General features: G+C 54.2%; 1 protein-coding gene across 9 annotated transcripts in view; it reads right to left on the reverse strand.

Moving 5' to 3' along the window:
* The window catches only part of HDAC4 (histone deacetylase 4), a 288,152-nt gene that overhangs the window by 98,516 nt on the left and 168,598 nt on the right, over positions 1–21,038 (reverse strand). For all 9 annotated transcript variants that reach the window (XM_032355373.1, XM_032355375.1, XM_032355374.1 and 6 more), the window contains one exon: positions 14,580–14,824. In XM_032355373.1, the coding sequence (XP_032211264.1) occupies positions 14,580–14,824 (245 nt within the window). The remainder of the gene's footprint in view (positions 1–14,579; positions 14,825–21,038) is intronic.

Raw genomic sequence — 21,038 nt, forward strand, 5'->3', positions numbered from 1 at the left:
GGAACATAGAATGAGCAGGACCAGGGGGTGGCCGTGCGGAGCACGAGGTGCTGTTCTGTAAGGAAGGCATCATACTCTGCCAGCTCTAGGGTGTGGGCCCTGGGAGCCTCCCTGTCTCTGGGGAGGGGGTTGAGCTCTTTCCCACTAGAGGCCACAGGGAATGAGGGGGCAGTGCCACCATCAGGGGCCCCAGCGGCTTCCTGGGCCCCATTTCCCACAATGCCATCACTAGAATGTACAAACCACCCAGCTTCTGTTACCAACCAGAGCAGCTCATAAATTCAGAAAACAGGGTATCAGATGGCTCGGAGCTCTCTTTGGTGAAGACGTAATATATGTCACCCACCACGTCTGTGACTTCTGGGAGGTTCACATCACATTACACAGAAAATGTTAAAGAAAAAGAGCATCATTGTAGAAATATATAAAATGAAAATTCTCACTCTCCAGATAAAGCCCACAACCCTGCAGTAGGAGCGCGTGTGCTAGCCAATAAGACGGACATTCGCCAAAACCTCAGATGTAGCTGTGACAGTAACAGCTGAGGAGCAAAAGGAGGCAACCACCAGCTCATAAATGGGGAAGGTGCAAGCAGGAAGTATGGCCCAAGGGCAAGGTGCCAGCCACACCCTCACAGACAGTGCCGCAGGAGGCTCTTAGCCTGGTCTCGGACAGATACACCCTGCGGCGACAGCCCTGGCAGCCAACGTTCCAGGATCCCAACCTCCAGTCTCACGACCTCCAAGCCACCCTGACTCCTAGACTCCTGGCCTCCCAGCCACCCGGCCTCCAGGTCTCTGGGCCCTGCTGCTGAGGAAGCACCCCATGGCCAAGCCCCACAGGGCTCAGAGCAAGGGCAGGAAGCATTAGCGTGGCCTGGAGCTCAAACCAGGCCTGTCTCATCACACAGCAGAGTCCCAGCAGCTGTGTGGTATTTCTCACTGCAGGGGACCCACAAACTGAGCACAAACTCGACCACCTCCCACTTTCTACAAAGGGGAAGGGAACTCCTTTCCAGCCAGAAACACAGGGACAGAATAGCAGAGAGGGAGGCGTAGCTAGGCCCAAAACCAGTGGAGGAAGGAGGAGGAAGGGGAGTGGTGTCTGGACCCCAAGCAACAGTGTGCCCTTCCCGTGGAAGATGCTGCTGAGCAGGCAGGCGGGACCTAGGTGCGGGGGCCAAGGTCTGGCAGCGGATCAAGGTGGCCGTGTGTGAGGGCAAGGCCATGAGGTCCTGCTCAGTGGCCACCTGTGGGGTCCATGGTGTGGAAACTGAGAGTCACTTTTCAGAGCTTTCCTATGAAAAAAACATCCCCTTCCAAACAGGCATCTTCCATGAGCCAGAGACCGTGAGACTATCAGAAGCGTGCCAGCACGTTCCTGGCCGCTGCTTCCAGAAGGCTTGTGGGTGGTGCTAGGCGGAATCCGAAGGGCTTGGGAGCAGGGAGCTCGCTCCAGGGCCCCACATCTGTGTGCACAGGTGAAGGTGCCCCAGTGGCAGTGGGCCACGGCCAGCAGCTGGGGGACTCCACAGCGGCCCACATGGCTCCGGCTGAGAAGCCCCCCACGATGGTGTCAGACAGCAGATCTTATAACGAAATGTCCCCTTGCTGCATCACCCAGGCCCCTGAGCTGCCCACACACAGCCCTGGGTTCCCTTCCAACGGCTCGGTACTCATCTAACACACAAATGAGGAACAGGCAAAAATCCACTGAATATAGTCTCAAAATATTTACTTTTCAGCCAGAACCTGGAAGGAAGATCTTTCCATTACCATTACAGAAATACTGACACCACCACCGCCAGATACAGGTGATTAAAATTCACAGGACAATCTAACTCCTAGGAAATCAATACTGGCATGGAGTTTTCAGGAAAGTAGCTGTTATAACTTGATTCCCCCAAAATGCGCCACAGCTACCCTGCAGGCCTTGATCCCGCTGCACTCGGAGAGGCGCTCTGCCTTATCAGCTGATGGGACAGGAACGTGCACAGACTGCCCCTACCCGAAGGCCCGGAGAACAAGCCAGACTGTGGCTCCTGTCACCCATGGTGTCACCACACACAGGCCTGTTCCTGGACCTTCCGACAGCAAGCCTCGGTGCTCCCAGCTTCTGGAAAATGAGGAAGAGGTACCAGGTGAGGAACTCCCACTCGCTGTCCTGTACCCCGTACCTCGCACGTTCTGTGTCCCCATTCTCTGGGGAAGGGACAAACATGCCCCATAAGTACAGCCTCCAGCCTGTGAGAAATAAGACCCGCAGAGAAGCCAACTTTTATGTTGGGCACAAAGCACACTGTCCCTGACAGCTGGGACCTCGCTGACAAGAGGTTGAGATCAGAGTATCCTATGGGCAGTGGGAAGCAACGAGAAGGTGTTTTTCTGCAGACTGAAATTATTACGAGCAATCTTAAGTAAGATGTCCACCACCTAATGTTTCCAAAGGAAAAAAACCAGTAAGAACAGATGCCATTACTCTAACCAGAGTTTAATACTGAATTTCTGTTGAAGTCAACACTGAGCTCAGGACGAAAAATTAGATCCCAAGAATTCAGTTTGACGCTGACTTTGGAGTTCAATGACCACACGCAAGTGGAAACCCAAGCAGATCTTTACTTTCAAAGCTGAACTGAAACAGAGCCTGCTCCACTGAAGGACAGCATGGGGACGAGTCTTCATGTGGCACCCTGGCCCAAGAACAGGATGCTTCCGGGGCCCAGCAAGCCTGGAGGGCTGCTCTCCTCTCGAACAAGGAGGACGACTGGCTTGCGCGGTGGCAAGCCGGCTTCCAGGAGAGCATGGTAACACCACCTCAGTACACTGACATAGGCCCTGCTCACAGCACTGCTCTAAATCCAAGCCCCGGGGCCCTGAGGTTCTTCAAAGTGCTTCTGTTGACACTGTGGCCATTTATGAGGCCACGTTCCTTAGGCCCTAAAGTGCCCCGCAACACAGACATGCTCTGCAGCAACTGGGGCTGGATGCTGTCTCAGCCCCTCAGGGTGCCTGAGGGCCATGAGTGCACTAGGTGTGTGTGTGGCTGGCGGGGGGCGGGGGGGGGGCAGGCCCCAGGGCCACAGCCTGCTCAGGCTCCTCAGGACGTCACCTGGCCACATGCACAGGAACCTCTACAGGGGCCCAGAACCCCAAGAACGAGCAGTGGGCTTCTTTTGAAAGTCCAGGGTACCTTCCTGATTTTAAATGCACATGTAGACTCCTGTGGCCGATATGCCCCAGCCCGACCTTCCAGAAGATACAGAATAGACATCTGAGGGTCCCGTCAGCCAGGTCATACCACTAAATTCTGGTTGCCAACAAAAACCAACCAAGCAGTCAACCAACTGTGACCATCTTCCCATCTCCCTGATGTTAACTAGCCTCCTTGAGCTGGACTTTAACCACCTAGGGTCCGCCAAGCTTCATGCCAGTCTGCCCCCACTGTGATGCTACACCCGTAGAAATGGGGTGTCCTGGGGCCCGTGGGGACCCACTGGCCAGCCTTGGCCACGTGCCTGCTCCTGGGGCTCCTTCCCTGCTGCTCAGTGCACCCTTGACCACAGATGATGGCTGCATCCCACCCTCCCACTCCAGTTTCTCTTCCTCCTTTGCCAGAGGCCCAGGCTGGGGAGATGCCTTACCTAACCCAGGACAATGGGGCCAGGAGGAAGGAAGAGCTGACTGGGCTTCACAGATGGACGGCTGGTTTCCAGGGCCAGAATCCCTGTGCTCAGGTCCACATGAAGCCAGTGAGAGCATGTTCTTCTCCCTAAGCAAGTCCCACGGGCCTTCCTCACAAGACAGATGTTTGTGTACGGAAGGGGACAGCAAAGGTGCAGGCCAGCCTGTCTCCAAGGCCTGATATCTGCCATCATGAGACAGGACAGACAGATGGACACGTAATTGCCCCTGCCACCTACTTCCCTGTGTAACTTGGAAAAGGTCACACCAACGATGAAACACAGGCTTCATGCACACCCTTCACACTGTATAGGCCTGGCGTGGTCAGTGCTCAGAGAGCTGCCCGCTAAGAGGTACGGAGCTGCCAGGTGAGAGCCCATTGCCAGCTAGAACCGGAGCCATCTAGAAGCCAATACCTGCCACAGTGCAGGGTGCATGGCCTGGGACTTCAGTCGAGATGGCCCAGGGGCTTCTCACTCAGCACCCCACTCGCTTTCTGGGCAAGCACAGGCAGGCCCAGTGACCCTCACCCTCAGAACACAAGGTGTGCCTGAGAGGAATGGAAACAGGGCATCTTCTCGCAATGTGGGGCTGGCTGCCAGCCTCTGGGAACACGTGCTGCTCAGCCATGGGTTTTACTCATCATTTGGAACGGAAGTGTTGCTCTCCCTGGGGTCCTCAGAAACGGGGCCATTTCCACCTTTAGCTCCTAGGGTTTCTGGTTCAAACCAAAAGGGCGTGTTCGGTAAGTTTGAAATCCTTCTCCCCTCTCGCCTTGTGGCACAACCAGCAGTGGCCCAAAGCTCCCACCCACAGCAGGACACTCAGATGTCACAGACACAAACAGCATCAGCCTTCGGCACGACAGTCCCCATGAGGAAGGTCTGCATCTAGGACCCAGCATCAGGGCAAGGCCAGGCTCACTGTGGGCCACTCCAGAGGCTATGGCGGGGAGAGCCCTGAGGAAAGGGGAGGTGCAAGCGTTCAGGGAGACAGTGAGGGCAGGGCCGGGCCAAGCCTGGCTGGCCGGGCCAAACCTGGCTGGCCTGCACACCTTCTGCCCTCACCTCACGCTCCGTTGCGGGATCTCTGAGCTCTCTGTAAAGGCTTGGCCTCAGAAGTGTCTCATCATGAGACCTGCATCTGGTCCCACTGGTGGCAATCCTGGCTCCTTCCCATCCATGGCCTCCATCCGAGCCACTTCCCAGGAGGGCTCCGGGCTGTGTACAGCACCCACCAGTGACTGACCCCTTTCCCCATCGCTGCCATAGACTTGCATCCTAGGCCATGGCAGGCAAGGGAGCCAGGGAGGGTCATGGGCCAGGTCCAAGGCAGCGTGATGAAGTGCAAGAGCCCAGAGATAGGAGCCGATGGGAGCATGCCCCATCTCTTCTGCACGGCACGGGACACGTCTTTTTCCGCAGCAGGTAACCCTCTCCTGCTGCCACCCTTGGAAACATACAGAAAGTTCTGCTACACTCTAGAAGGCACAATTACAGGGGATGCTTGGTAGCGAAGGAGAAGCAGGGCCCAGCATGGAGCTGGAGTGTCGTCAACAGCCCTCAGGTTAGCGGGTCCAGCAAGGCCATCCACCTGCCTATAAAGACTGCCTAGAAACCGAAGCGGCTGGTTGAGAAGCAGTTCCTTCTGTCAGCACACTGAGCGGGTGCAGGCGAGTTCAGGGATGGCGCAGGACTTTGGGTGGCACACGGCAAGAGCTTTCCCAGGAACCCAGTTGGCAACAACCTGTGGCTGCCTCAGGTGACCTGGAGCCCTGGGGCCCAGGGCAGTGTGTCTCCGGCCACCTGGAACAGGTAATGAGGAGAGTAAACATCACGCCTGCTCTCCTTTCCATCTGATCCCTCTCCCTACAGGGAGAAGGCTCATTGTTTCAACTAGATGGCTCTTAAGAGGCTCTCCTACCCCCAGAAGCAGCACAAAACACGCTTACACATTTCTTATATATTACACACATGCCTAGAAATTTAGCCTTGCTTGGGGATGGTTTTAATTTTTTACCTGTTAGACTGGAACTCCCCCGAGGCCGGGAATCGAGAGGCCTCTGAATGCGCCTCTGGAGGGGGCACTAGTGCCCCCCCTTGAGTGTGACATCACCTTGCTTTCATGGAAGACCTGCATTAGTGCCCATTTTCAAAAGAACCCTGAAGAGGATTTTCACCTTGATGAAAAAACGTGAGAAGAACAAGTGTGTGGAAAGCGGGGGTTGTGCAGGGAGCCTCCCAGACATCCAGAGCAGCAGGAGGTACCCTGAGCACTCCTTCCCGGGAACCTCTCTCGACAGCTTGGCATCTGGCCGCCAGAGCTCGGCGCTTGTATCTGGGAGCCTGTGTGTTTCATCACCGTTGACTCTGGGCGTCTGTTAGCAAGTTGTGTCCTAAGTACCAGAAAAGTCTAAGAGAGGTGATTTTCTAACTCTGGGAATGCTCAGAAAGGTTTCTGTGTCAATCAGTGGTGATTGCTTCTTTGCTTTATGCCATTTTGACTTTCAAAAGCCTTCATCATGTAGGTACATACCAGGGACCAGCACACCCCGGATGTGTGCTAGGGGGTCAGTCCTACACGGGGTATTACTAATACTCCTGAGTCCCTCTCAACACACGCTTGCATGCTCCCTCTACATACCCTTCCCAGGGTCTTTAAGGCAAAGATGCAGGAGACAAGCTTCCAGAAGCATGGGGTGCCACGAGCAGCGGCCTGTTTCCAAGACCTGCTACAAGCTGGCCCTGGGTACCCCAGAGTCCAGATCAGTTGGGAAGCCGACCAATGACTCCAGCTGGAATACAGGGGTCCCAGCCTATATCTCTTCCCGTATGTTAGCCAGGCTCTCCTCGGGCGGGGGATGAGGTCTGCAACCCCCATGGTGCTTGTGGCTTGCCCCACCCCTCCCCGTTCTGTCTGGGTTGGGACGCAGTTCACTGCTCCGGCTCACTCTGCCTTTCTTATTAGAAACGCAACAGAATGACGTTTAAATCGGAGGTCAGTTACTTCTGAGTTCATATTTAACCATCAGTTTACTTATCAAGCTCCATCCTCAAAGGTCCAAATTCTTAGGCATGCCCGAGGACAGATAGCTGCTCACTCTTCTGAACACCTGCAAACATCAGGGAATTAAACGGAGCTCATTTAGTCCTCCACCTCAATGGCATTAGCCCATGCATGGTACACAATATTCCTGCAAAGAAAGGCTGGTTTTGACTTTTATCCATCTGACTGGTTTTCATTCGAGTATTTCAGATATATATGTAAAATCAGCTTTGAAACTAAGAGGACAGTCTCAGTTTGGGGAGTCCCCAGAGCCCGTGTGGGGCTGGCCATGGGAAAAGATGGTGGCAGGGTGCCCTGTGGCCCCAGACATGCGTGTCCCACCCTTGTTCCTGGGGGCCCGCCCTGAAGCATCTCAGGTGTGCGCACACAGGGTCTGAAACACAGCCGTGTGGTAATGACCTTGCCTGTCAGTAACACAGCCTATTTTAGGGCCCTTGCTAATGGCACACGACCTTGAACCCCCAGACACTTGACATTTACTGTTAGTTCCAGACAAATGTCGCATGAGGTGTCTAGAAGAGTCCAACTCAGGGGCCAGAAGGATGGCTCCCAGGCTGGACGGAGGGTGGGGTGGTCAGTGTTTCACAGGAACACTGTTTGGGGAGATGAGAAAGTTCTGGATGGACAGTGCTAAAGGCTGCAGGACAGTGTGAGCGGACTTATCAACACCACCGACTGCAACGCAAGGATGGACAGCATGGCAAACCTTATGCTACTGTGTATTTCCCGTCCTACAAAAGTGAGCCAGGGTTAGTGGTTCTTCAAAGAGTTTAATAGACAGCTGCTGTGCAACTCGGTCCCCAGACCAGGCATCTCCCCAAAGGAACACAACGCAGATACTCGGACAGAAGCATGCGTGCAGACGATCACGGCAGCACGACTCACGACCACCAGCAGGTGCCGACAGCCCGACTGTCCATGCACGGCGGGAGGGTGGATAAGCAGACTAAACAGCCACGCTGAGTACCACTCGGCCTTAAGAGGACGCACTGATGCGGCTAACACGGGTGAGCCTTGAGGGACTTGCACTGAGTGATAGGGGCCGCCACGAAGAGCCACGCGCAGTCCGACTCCAAGCATGAGGCCCGTCCAGAGTGGGCAAACTCGGACCCAGAAGGGAGATCAGTCTGGCCAGGGCCACAGGGAGGACCTGGCTCACCAACGCAGGGTCTCTTCTGGGGGCGATGGAAATGTTCTGGGGCCACCTCGCGGGGATGGTCATACAATACTGTAAGTGCACTAAATTATACACTTCAACACAGTAAATCATAAACTCTGTGTTATATGAATTTGACCACAATAAAAAAAAAAAAGGATGAGGAGAAAACTAAGGATTTCCCATAAAAGAGAAGGGGAAAAAACGAACAGAGGTTTCGTATGGGGAAACATCCATCTCCCCACTGGCATGCCGTGGCCTGCCCTGTTCTTGGATGCACTCGTAAACCGAAGTACCGGGCTGGTTAATGGAAATGAAGCAGAGAGAGGCTGAATAACCCAAGGCAGGGCCTCGGTCCCCATTATGTGCTCCATCTGCCCTGACCAGGATCAGGAGAGCATTCTGAACTGGCAGAGGGAGTGAGGCCCCATTTCTGTCATTTAGGAAAACCCGTGGTTCATGAAGAAGAGTAGGTCAAGTAGATACCTAACTGGTTACAAGCAGAATGAAGAGCCAAATGACAGCATCTGATGGGACACTGAAGTCATGCCCTTAACATACAGAGACACTCACAGACCCAGGAGCAGGCAATAGAGAAACAGCAAAGAAAATGCTACTTGGTAGCAGAACATGAAAAAAGTCAATAAGCATATAGAAATACGGTGGCGGACAATCAAGGAAATACACACAGGATGAGAGACAGAATGGAAACTGAATGTGGAGACGTGCCAGCAATGGGTAAGACCGCTGGGGGTGACTCATGGCCCTGCGTCCCTGGAAGGTGTGATTCCTGCACAGGCGTGCCCTATTTCCCGACCGCTGGGAGGGGGAGGGGGTGCCGACCATCCTGGTTCCTGCTGCTTTCCTAACCTGCCTATGGAATCAGCAAGGGGTTTGGGGGGGCTGGAGGCAGGGAGACAGAGATAGACAGACGGACACGGGCTCGCCTGGGACTGGCACTCAGTAAGCAGCAGCACAGGGGAGCACCTGCCTTGGCTCAGCAATTCCAGGTCTACTGTCAGCACGATAACACGCACGAGGATGTGAAAAACATGAGAAACTGAAAATGACCTTCATGGTCAAGTACTCGGGTAGTTTTGATTATTTAATTTCATTACGGTTCATTGTGAGACTACAATAAGCCATTAAAATTGAAGTTTACACGCCAGGTGACACTGCAGACCTAAAAGCTTACCTAGCCCCCAGCGCCAAAATAACACTTTCTCTTTTGTAATCTCCGATTACTCAGTAATTAACAGTAATGATGTATATGATCTGAGAGAGATTTTTTTTATGTGTAAACATTCCTTGTGAAAACAGCAGTGCCCAGACGCCAACACAGACCCTTCTTCTCTCCCACAGATGACCCCAGGGTCCTGGGGCCCAGGCCTGCCTCTCCTCCCAGGGTGCTGAGGCTCTGCCCCTCGACAGGCCGCACAGGAAGGTCTGCGGGGAGGATTCCGTGAGGGACCCTTAAAGAGGAGGTCAGCATCTGGGCAAACGTGGCTGAAGTCTGAAGACCACTAACAGGGACAGAAAAGAGTATTTTTGAAAAGATACAAAGCCACAAGAACGAGAGTGCAGAAAGGGCTGGCCAGCAGGCTTCTAGGAGGCATTCTATAAGCTGTAGCACATGTGGGGGAAGGAAGGGCCCCTAACACACAAGGCCGTGGCTGCCACTGGGGAACCAAGATGGCAGCCACTCTGGTGGCACCTGTGTCAGTGGCAACCCCACCCCCACTTAGTGTTCACAACATTCAGTCAGTGAGGCTGAATGCTAACAAGTTCCCAATACAAAAATATATTTTCAGTGTCCCAGCCCATGGCCCTGTCTCCTCTTCTTCATGATGCTCCTGTCTCAGTCGTGAGTCCTGATGCCCAGTCCCCTCTGAACATGGTTCAGGGGGTCCTCCTAGAGAAGACTACTGCACTTCTGGCTCCCGTTTGCAGGCCCCCCGACATCCACTGCCTTGGGTCTATTTCCATATGAATTCTCATTTTGGCTTCAAAACTGGCCTTGGCCAGTGGGTGACAGCATCTATGATTTGAGCTTCTGCCTAAAACATACTTGCACTTCTGTGAGGCTGGAACTCTGAGAAGAGCAGATAATCCACTGGTCTGCCCGCCACCCAGAAGACCAGAGAGTGACGTCATCCCAGGTCACCTGGCCACCAGTCGGCCAAAGCTGACCCAGGGGCATGAGAGAGAGCCCACGCCAGTGGAACAGCTCCAACAACCCCCAGCAAACAGAACACCTGCTGTGCCAAGTGCTGCATCTGGGCGGTTTGTTACACAGCAAACGCTAGCTGAGACACTGCACGGCAATCTTTGCGGTCCCTGTGAAGAGGCGGCCATCACCCCTCAGGCAGGAAGAAACTTGTGCTGGCGTACAGGATGCAGCTGTTGCCCTTTCTTCATAAAATGAATGCTTCAATCAGGGAACATGATCTAAAGATGTCCTACATTCAGAGTTCAGATACCTTAAAACACAAAAATCTCATTATTGTGTTGTTAACACTTAAAAAGAAATTGCGTGCGGCCTGAGACCCGCAGGCCTAGGAGCCCCAAGTGTGACTGCTGGTGTCTGTGTACAGGGAGAAGCACTTACAGGCTTCTAGACTGCAGGATGGGATCTGTAGCAGGGACACGAGAGGGGAGGAAGAGCTGAGGGCTGAACCAAAGGGCATGGTCACTAGGTGGTGTGTGCTAGAAGCACATACCCATGGACAAAGCACAGAAAGCCTGAAGAGTTCTGTCTTTGGAGAGCAGCCTGAGTACTTGGAAATGCCCAGTGTCGCAGGGTCTGTAGGTGCCTGAGGGGTGGTGGGAAGGAGAGCCATGTCATTCCTGTAGGGGGACATCACTACGCAGGATCTCTCCCCAAAGGGCAGAGCTGGTCACAGGGAGACAAGGAGCACAGGCCAGAACAGACCTCAGGCCTGGGATCCCAGCAAGAAGCGGGGACGGGCAGGCTCAATGAGTTACTGCTGCATTACTTTTTGATTTGAAACATTAGAAACATGTATTTTCTTAATAACATTTAAAAAAATTAAAATAGCACAAGTAGCCCCCAAGCAGCAAATCTGGATAATGGTCTTTTAATCATGTAAGCAATTCTGGTTGATGAAATAGCTGACGACTTTCTGGGCACCAGCACTCACCACCCCCAAACTCAGTCTCCTTCTGTCTTGGTGATGCTGTTCCCCAGGGACCCTGTGGACAGAGGAGTGACTATCCAGGACAGGTGGGGACACGGTGCCCAAATCACCTGCGACCAGCAAAGCATCATGGATAAGGGTGACATTGACCACTGACATTTACAAAAGATCTTATCTACCCGAAGTTAGCAATTTCAGTTGTAGTTTAAAGCTACTCCCTTTTTAATTATAAAATCCTATGCATATTCCTTGACGATTTAATGATATAAATCAGACTGTATGTTCAAGAAATCTGACCAACGCTACTGCCAAATGTCACCCATAATATGAATGCTTATGAATGGAGTTTCAATCATCGAAACAAAAGCTAACTGATCTGTAATGACATGATCACAGAGGTTAGACAGCTTTTATAATCTCCAGTTTACATGAAAAAAATAAAACAAATGTGGGCACCGTGGGGGTTCAGTCAGTGAAGCATCTGTCTTTGGCTCAGGTCATGGTCTCAGGGTCCTGGGATTGAGTCCCACATGGTGCTCAGTGGGGAGTCTGCTTCTCCCTCTGCCTCTGCTGTTCCCCTGGCTTGTTCTCTCTCCCCAAAATAAATAAATTATTTTAAAAAATAAAACAAATGATTAAAATGCAGAGAACATGTAAACTTAAGACTCTCCCTGTGTTTCTGAGAACCAGGCCTAGAGCCACATCTGGGAGAGCTACATTGTAAGAGCCATGTCTGTGGGGAGGCCAAATCAGCACAGGGGCCACATCTGTGGGGGTGCTACTTCTGAGAGAGCCACATCTGTGGGGGCCCCATCTGTGGAGCCATGTCTCCGAGGAGGCCACATCTGTGGGTGGGGGGGATAATCTGTGGGGGAGCATGTCTAGGGGGCTCCCAAGAGGCCTGAGGGTCCCCGGCCCTGTGGGGGAGGGGAGCTCAGGGGGCCCCATGGCCCAAGGAGCAGAGCCCCGACAGGCGCTCCCTGCACAGCTCTGTGGCGCCAGCGCTGAGGTAAGGCTCAGGAGGGAGACTCTTTCATCTCCATAGCGGTGACATGGAGTCCTGTAGACACAGGGGGGACAGAGACAGGGACCAGGGAAGCCTGGCCTTGCCCTAAGGTGGTGGCCCCGACCCTCTCAAGGGTCTTCATGGTGCTGTTTCCTTGTCGACCCGATGACCCTGCTCATACGTGGCCCTTGATTACGTCTCAGTTTCTCATTTGCTAGTCAAAGCTGCAAATCCAGCAAATCCAGATGCACACGCATTCTCCTCAAATCCCGGTCAGCACAGGAGGCCACCACTGCTAGGTCAGGTAGGGTCTTCCCGCCGCACACTGTGTGCAGGGCAGGACACAGCCCCGGGGCGCCCTCCCCAGCTGGCGACAGATGCGAGGCCACGCGGGTTGGCACTGGGATGGGGGGCACACGGGGATGAAGGAGCCCTGGGAACACATAGGGTCCTGACCTTGAAAGGGGTGTCCCAGGCAGGGTGGGCAGGGTGTGCTGGGTACAGCAGAGCTGGGAGTCTGCTTCTAAGGCTTGCAGAGGGGAGGCCATGGCCTCACATACAAAACCAAATAGACCGCCAGCTGAGGGCTCTTCTCAGTTACCAAAGAGCCTACAGACAAGGCCACTCCATGGGCTGCACGTGGTCACTGGGAAGAACACCAGTAACGTGTGACTTCCAGCTGGCAAGCGACCATCTCCCTAGGCCAGCCTCAGACAGACCTCTCTCCTAGCCCCGGATGCCAGGGGCATGTGGCTATGCCCAGCCAAGCACACCCAGGACGTGGCCTGGCCGCCGCATGGAACAACAGCCAGCAGCAGGCCCACAGGTTGGGCAAAGGAAGGGCCTGGCACCTGCTCGTGGGGTCCCCTCTACTGCGGATCTGCTATACAGGTCTCCATCTGGATAGAGTGTCTTGGAAACATACGGGAGTACCGAGTGGGGGCTCGTAGTTTCTACCACCGAAGCCACTGAGCACATGTAGCCACAGAGGGCATGAAACTCAGCTGATCCAGATGGAGACATACTCTGCGTGAATGGTCCACAACAGCTTCCGAAGACTCCGTGTGAACAACACTTTGAGTACTGCTTATACACCGGGGTGTCTGGGGGGCTCAGTCGGTGAGGCGTCTGTCTTCAGCTCAGATCGTGACCCTGGGGTCCTGGGATTGAGGTCTGCATCGGCATCAAGCTCTTTGCTCTGAAGGGAGTCTGCTTTTCCCTCTGCCTCTGCCCCTCTGCCTGCTTGTGCTCTCTCTCTCTCAAATAAATAATCTTTCAAAAAAAAAAAAATACTGCTTACACACTGAACTATCTCAGAAATACGAGGTTACATAAGATACATGGAAACTAATTTTACCTTTTGGTAGCCAGGCTCCCAGTGCTCTGCACCGATCCCTGCCTCCTGGTGTTCACCCTCGGCTGGGCACCTCCCAGGATGTGCCACAGCTGGTATGCATGACCAGCAGAGTCAGGCAGGGCAGGGAACAGGTCACGTCCAAGACCAGGCCACAGGAGAAACTTGGGCTGTTCCCTGGAGGGGGCTTCGTTGGTGACAAGGCCTGAGCTCCTGCCCGTGACCACGTTAGTGAGCCTGGAAGTGGGTCCCACAGCCCTGACCGTGGTCTCATGGGGGACCCTGGGTCATGGCCACCAGCTAGGGAGACCCTCATTCAGACCACAGAAACTATGAGGTAACGCATGTTTTTCTTCTGTTTTAAATAGCTAAGTTTGAGGTATTTTGTTACACACCAACAGATGACTTATAAAGCCAGGGGTTTTCTGCTTCGTTTCAGGGTGGCCAGTGCAGAATGTGAGATTACCTTCGGACTTTTAACCCGCCTGCCTGGATCTGTGGGACAGTGCTACTCTATGTGGTTCTGAATACAGTGGAGCGTATGGCGCTTACAGGAGGTCTGTCAACGACAGAACACAACTTCACTACACATCACCAACACATGGTTCTTTCCAACGTATTTAATTTTGACCCTGGGATCAGACTGCGTATTTACAGAGACTAAATGCCACAAGAAGACCTATTCGTTTCTTATTCAATTTAAATGCAAAAAACCCCCATTACTATCTTTTTCCAATTATACAGGATCCATGGGAGAAACTAAGAAAAGACATATACTGAGAAGAAAACAAAAATGCTTTTTGAGTAAGGCACCCAGAGGTGATCACAGCTAATATTTTGGTGTTCCCTCCCGCTGGTCATTTGTCTGTTGGGGGATGCAGCTTGTATTTTTGGATGAAAGTAGATGACAAGCCCGTCCCCTCTCTCGAGTCTACTGCTATGGCAGCGACTTTCCCATGATGTGCCCCACGCACCACTGCTGCTGGGCTGGCGGGCGCCCGCTAGTTTGGTCCCAGCACAGAGAGGGCCGTCCTGTGCTTCACCATGGGGTTGCAGTGCATGGTGGGGAGCACGCCAAGGCAGTGGCCCTCGGGCGCCATGGGGAACCCGGCGTCTGGAAGGCTCACACAGGTGCACGGCTGCCCCGCCTCCGACTTACTTTGATGTGCTCGTGCAGCTGGGCCTCGTGCTGCCGGGAGAGCTGCTCGTGCTGCCGCTGGAACTCGGCGATGAGGATCTGCCTCTGCAGCTGCTGCTTCTGCTTCAGGGCCAGCAGTTCCTGCTGCAGCTGCTGCTCCCGGAGGGTGGGCTCCGCCACGGGCAGCGCAAACTGGTGGTCCAGGCGGAGGTCCATGGGCACCGCCGGGGGAGCAACCTGCAGAGGCAGCGCGGAGGCCACGTCCACTGCAGGAAAGAGCAGAGCATAGAAGCGCCAGTCACTGCAGCGGCACGGCGTCCCCAGGCCCCCGCCCACTCCGATGCCGCTGTCCAGGGGTGCCGCCTGCGTGAGCATGGACAACCCTTGGGATGCCTCTCCCCCCTCTTGCCTGATGGACCCAAATCGCAGGACTTGGGGGGCCTTGGTGGCCTTCCATTCCTCAAGTGCAGAGGGCCCAAAACTGAGGGGCAGGTCAGACCGGGACACGCCATGGCACAGATGCACGGCCCACCCCGCCCCTGCCACTAGAGGCCCTGATGCGGGCCCAGCAGCCGCCCCAGTGACATTTCTGAAAGCCAACAGAGGGAGTACGCAAGGAAATGGCTCTAAGGAAAGCTGAGCACCAGCGAGGGGAGAGGCAGATGGGCCTGTACTTTTCTTCTTTGTCACAAGGCCACTAAAGGCTGCACGCAGGAACCACAGGACAGCGTGGGCCCCTGAAGTGGTTCAGATGGACGCTGGGTGGTCAGAGCATTTCCATGGAGAATGTGTTCACCACCCACAGCCCATAACTGCTCCCCAGCTCACTTGCATGGGCACAAGCATCAGGTCGTGGGCTTCCCCAAGGCCCAGAGAAACAGATTTGCTTCCCAGGACTATGGTACCATGGAAGAAAAGCCCACGTGATTCTGATTAGCAACAGAAGCTCAATTAATCTTAATGCTTACAAATCAATAACCAATTAAAGCAAGGATAAGCAGGCAGAAACTCTGATACCATGGCCGTAACGAAAGAGAGGCCACTGTGGGGGCTCCTTTCCTGGCGCATCAGGTCTGAGCAGGTGCACATGAAGGCCCTGCCTGGGAGTCTGCCCCAGAGATGCCTCGACGGAGCTCCCCAGACACGCAGCCCAGCCAGCCCCTCAGGCTCACAGAAACCTCTCGGGAGCTGCGGAGGCCCAGCCCCCTGTGCTCCTCAGCAACGGCCACTCACAGGCCCACGAGCTCCCACTCCTTCCAGAAAGCTCCCCCACAACCTGCTCTGGGCCCAGGTCTTCAAATGATACACAACAGACCTGGGGGCCTGGGGTGGGAGACAGAGGCCTCACCCTCCAGAAAGGAAGACCAAATCCTACAAACACAGGCCACCAAGGACCAGTTGCTTGCCATCAGGGGCCCTCAGCCCAGACCCTCTGAAGGTCCGGCCGTGTTATGCACCTGACCCTGTTCTAGCATCTCCAAATGCCGCCGGCCACAGGGCCCCCTGGTCCCAGCCATCACCTGGTTCCTCTGAAGTCCATGCTCCACAGCCTCACAACCCAGACTTGCTGAAAAAATAGCCCATAAGTGGAACAGCCCCTCTGGACAGAGCATTCCTGCGGTCACCGCCAGTGGGTCCTTCTGGCCATTCTGATGAGGCAGGGCTGGGACCCTGGGTTCTAGCCACCTTGCCTCTTTGGGCCCCAGTGACTGGGACAAACACCTGCTCCTGGAGCCGGCCGGGCACAGCTCAGAGGTTGAGTCCAGGATGCTGCCAGGATGGGGCGTGGGCCTTCTAACTCCTTGACAAAATTTCCGTTTCTCCCACGCACAGGCCCCAAAGCCACTGCGGCGGCTGCACAGGCCTGGAGCTCCCCGAGGCCGGCAGGAGCAGGTTGACAGAAGCCCAGGGCCAGGACCAGCTTTCCCTTGAGGAACGCCACACCCTGGACCACAGGGCACAGAGGGAAGAAACAGAGGAGCCCAGAAGGTGGTCGGAAAATACTCTGGATCCAACCATCTTAGGAAAGTCCAAAACTCCCTTGACCTCTGAGCCCTGAGAAGGCCAGGATAGATGCCAGTGGGCTGCTTGTCTTCCCTTTCCTCCCACAGTCAGGGAAACGCAACCCCCAACTGTTTACGTGCATTTCTAACGGAGTCTCAGCCTTGATGTATCAGGAGGATTTTATTTGCTATTTACGTGAGATAAATCTACGCAAATAAACTGCTTTTATGAACAGGATCAGAGAGAAGGGGCGTCCCACCCGCCCCACCACACAGGAGCTGGTAAAGACTGGATCTTGCCAACTTCCTTTTTCTTGATCGTTTTTAGTATGAAATATAAAAACAGAAACACTGTAATAGCCCGTTTTATAAAACCTCAATATTTCCCGTACTTGCTTCAGACTTTAAGGAATAAACAGGAGAGCAGGGAGGGCAGCTCAGCGAGCAAACGTGGAGAAAAAGAAGCAGAGCTCAGCTTCTTACAGGAATTCAACATACATCCTTCTTTCCCAAAGGGCTATATCGTCCCTTGTCCACAAGGCTGATGGGGCTGGGCACCTCCTAAAACACCATGACCGTGGCTAGCCAATGGGCTCTGCCCTTGTGTGTCCATGGTGCAGTCAGGAGGCGGTTCCCAGGGTTCCTCTTGGACACAGGGTAGCTGGAGGGCAGGCCACCCTGGCTTAGCTAGCCTCTGCTTCCTGAGGACAAGCCCGACTCCATGTTGCTGCTTACACACACCACACTGAGCCACACAGCCCGTGGTCGCTGGAGGGAGAACACGCCACTCCACCTGTCCAGGTGAAAACCGCCCTGGCTCTCTCCCACTCCTCTTGCCCAGCTGAGCGGCCACGTTTCAGCTTTTCAGCTAAAGAATGGAACCATGGAGAGCTCATGAAAGAAGCACCTGCCCCGCACCTGGTAAGCTGCAGGCATCGTGGGCCCCCATGGCAGGGCTGGTCAGGTGACAGGCCAAGGTGACCAAGGTATTCCCTCTGACATGCTGGGCAGAAGCCCCCTCTGCTGCTCACTCCGGCTTCTCCTCTCTTCATTCTAATTATTCATAAAGGGGGGTCAGGGGACCAACTGATACTGAACATAAAACAACTTTTAAAGGATCCTTTTAATTAACGTCAAAACCATGATGGGCCAAATTTTCCTCTGGACAGGTGCCTTTGCTGAGAAGGCCTGCGGAGCCACTCCTGGGCCAACCCACAGCAGGCCTGCGGTGAGAAAGCAGAGCAGAGAGGGTTGTGGGCTGATGGCAGGGCTGGGGAAGGGTTCACACAGGAGCTGTGTCTCCATGAGCCACAAGGCAGGGCGTGAGCAAGGGCCCATGGGTCCAGGTGTACGTGGAGAGTCATGGGGACACAGACTGAGCAAATCCGAGGGCATGGCTGGGCAGGGGGCCGTGCTGGGACAGGCTGGGCCACAGAGGGGCCCGCAGCCGGGTGCAGGGAAGTGCAGGTGGCAGGAGAGGTAGGGCAGGCGGTTTCCAGGGTCCCTTCTCCAGGGATGGCGCTGGCTGTGCCTACCCACCACACACAAGCTGAGCTTCACTGTTTCCTCCAACTTTTCCCAGATTCTTTGGAGCCTGGAATCATGGAGATATTTTGGGGGAACAGTCCCTGGCAGCCCCTGGTCATCCTTCGGCAGAGCAGAAGTTAGGAGATGCCGGGGTGGCGAGGGGTCCACAGATGATACGGACGGGGGGGGGGGTGGCATTCGCAGGGCATGGAGGGCTAAGAACCAAGGCACGTGCTGACGTGACCAGGATGGCATGCTGTCCTCACTGCGACATGTCTGCTGTATTCCCCAGTTCCCAGGAAGGGAGGGTGCGTGGCCTCAGTTTACCGCTTTGAGGCCTCACCTAGAACTTCACTCTTCTAAGACAGCAAAGAGCAGGGCAGACAGAATGGACTGCTAGTCGCAACCCACATCAGCCGCACCAGCTCCTGCCACTCCCTCCTGTCGGGAAACAACGCTGCGTTTACAGGTAGATGTGAAAGCACAACTCTGGACCTGCTGTGGGACAAGGAGACCCTTGCAAGGCCTCTGAAGAAACACCGCCTCCTCGCCCCTTGCGGGTGGCAGTCGGGTGGCCAGAGCAGAGCTGTCCCAGGGCCCAGCCTGCATGCCAGCCAGGGAGGCGGGGAGTGGCGAGGAGTCACAGCCACAATCTCTGTTCATCACAGCCTTTAGCGGGTGCGTCAAAGAGGACTCGTACTATTTCTGTATCCAAAACTATTTGAAATGCCTTGAGTTCTCAACAGAAACTGCCAGCACTTTTGACCCAAAGCACCCCGAGAAAAACAATACAACCTTCTCTCCATAAAGAATGCAGCATCAAAACAAGAAAGCCTGTATTCTCATGAATATTTTATGTGGACCAGAAAATTGCTTTTATAGGTTGTGCCTTGAGAAACATACTAATACAATCAGACTCATGACGTTAGTGAAAGCACAAAGCCCACATTCAGCGCTTCAACACAGAACGGCAGGCCTGGGCTGTGAACGGCAAGTCCTCAATCAGAAACAGAAAAAAATGTGTTAGTCTCTCTGTTTTTAAATAAATGACCATAAAAAAGGACGCTGTAATTTTCCATTACGTGGGTTAGATCCTCCTTCCTCAGCGCTACTTCATGCCACCGTACAGACACGGAATAAAGACAAGCACTATTCTCTAGAAAACGCGGTCAAAGTTTAGGGTCTGTTCAAGGAAAGAAGGACTCATTCACATCCAGGGGAAAAGAAGAGCTATTTCAACTTTGTAATTATGATCTCTTCTTACTCTCACATTCTGTCCACGTGTGATGGGGGTGGGGGATTGAGATGACGGGGAGAGGGGACAGGGGGATGGGGCGTCTTGGGACAGTGTAAGTTATTTCAAGAGTCTTCGGTGTTTCACCGTGGCCCACATCACACACACTGAAGAGCATGGCCGCCCGGGGGAAAGCGAGGTGAGGAGTAGAACACAGCCACACCCATCAAGGCAGGAAGAATCAGACGATCACCCCCAAATTACGTGCCTGCCCCCTGTCCCCAACAGCATCGGGATTCGCCAAGCACCCCTTGCTTTTCTTTATGGTTATACCATCCATACGTGTGTCCCAAACACCTCTCCCTTTGCTGACCGAGGCGAGCATGAGAGTCTGATACAGGCTCTCAGGAAGAGATAAAAGTCTTGAGTCTAATCTGCCTTCAGGGTCTGGGACTGTTGGCAAAAAAGAGCCCTGTTGGGGGCGAGGACATAAGTGGTGCCCAGGAAGCCACATGCCACCCAGTGTGGCAGCTGGTAGGGCAGTCTCGTGGGCCAGAACTGCCCTAAATTCCCACTTCTACGTCCACTGTGGCTGGGTTCCAGGCCTCATGCGAGAGCCACCAAAGTGGGCGTGTGGAGGAAAGCATGTGCTCAGGTGAGTGAGGTCATTAGGCAGGGCGTGGAGCAGGACAATATGGCTCAGACGTCTCAGCGCCAAAGAAGAGTGGGGGGCTGGCTTGGTGGCTCATGTTCATAGGGCAATAGGACAGTGTGGGGCACATGCGCCTGCCCTGGACGCTGATGCGTTCCCAGACGGCCAGGAGACCCAGTGTCTCAGGCACAGCCACCACCCGGGGGTCGGCTTCATCAGCCTCCAGGCGACCCCCATCTCTGTCCCATCCAGCTTCCCTCGCGGCTCCCCTCTCATTCTGCAGGAATTCCGGCCCCAACTGTGTCTTGAAGAGAAGGCTCGAAGAGGTGGGCCCTGCTCATTCTCATTTCCCCTCAACGAGCTGCTAACTTCAGCTACAGACAGACTTCTAGCTTAAAAACATCTGTCTTCTTGTTCCCAATGTTGTGACTGAAAACCAGGAAGCCATGCTGGATCCAGATCCCTCGACGTGATGGGATTCTTCTCTCTGGATGTTTGTGAGGTCTTTTCCTTGTCCCCAGTGTTCCAAAAGTGCACAGTCACATGGCTCGGGGAAGATTTTCTCCAGCTGGCATGGGGCACTCGGCTTCTGCCCTCTCACGGGCATCAGCTTTGACTTACTCCATTGATTTCCCTCCTCCATCCTCTGCTTTTGAAACTCTTCGATGTGGTACATCTCGAATGACTCTCCAGTTTTCTCTTCCATTTTCTTCTGTCTTCCTCTCCTTTGTCTTCTGCTCAAGACTATGACACTTCTTTTGATGGATATTCTAACCTTTCCACTGGGTTTCCCATAATTTCTGCTCTGATATTTTTAACAGACGACTCATAGGGCCACACTGAGAGACCAATGACGCCCCAATATTCTATCTTACAAGCCATCCTGTTCTGACCTCGTGGACAAGTCAACCTCCCGGGTCTCTGAGGATGGCAAAGAGAGCCATGCCCTCTGTTTGCTTTGAACCTCCCTGCCGCTGGGCTACGCCCCAAGTGGGAGCACAGGCACAGACCCTTGCTGGAAGCAGCCAGCAGAGTGGGGCTCTCAGGTCTGAGTCTCTCTGCAG

This window comes from Mustela erminea, chromosome 8 (genome assembly GCF_009829155.1).
Source record: "Mustela erminea isolate mMusErm1 chromosome 8, mMusErm1.Pri, whole genome shotgun sequence".
Taxonomy (NCBI): domain Eukaryota; kingdom Metazoa; phylum Chordata; class Mammalia; order Carnivora; family Mustelidae; genus Mustela; species Mustela erminea.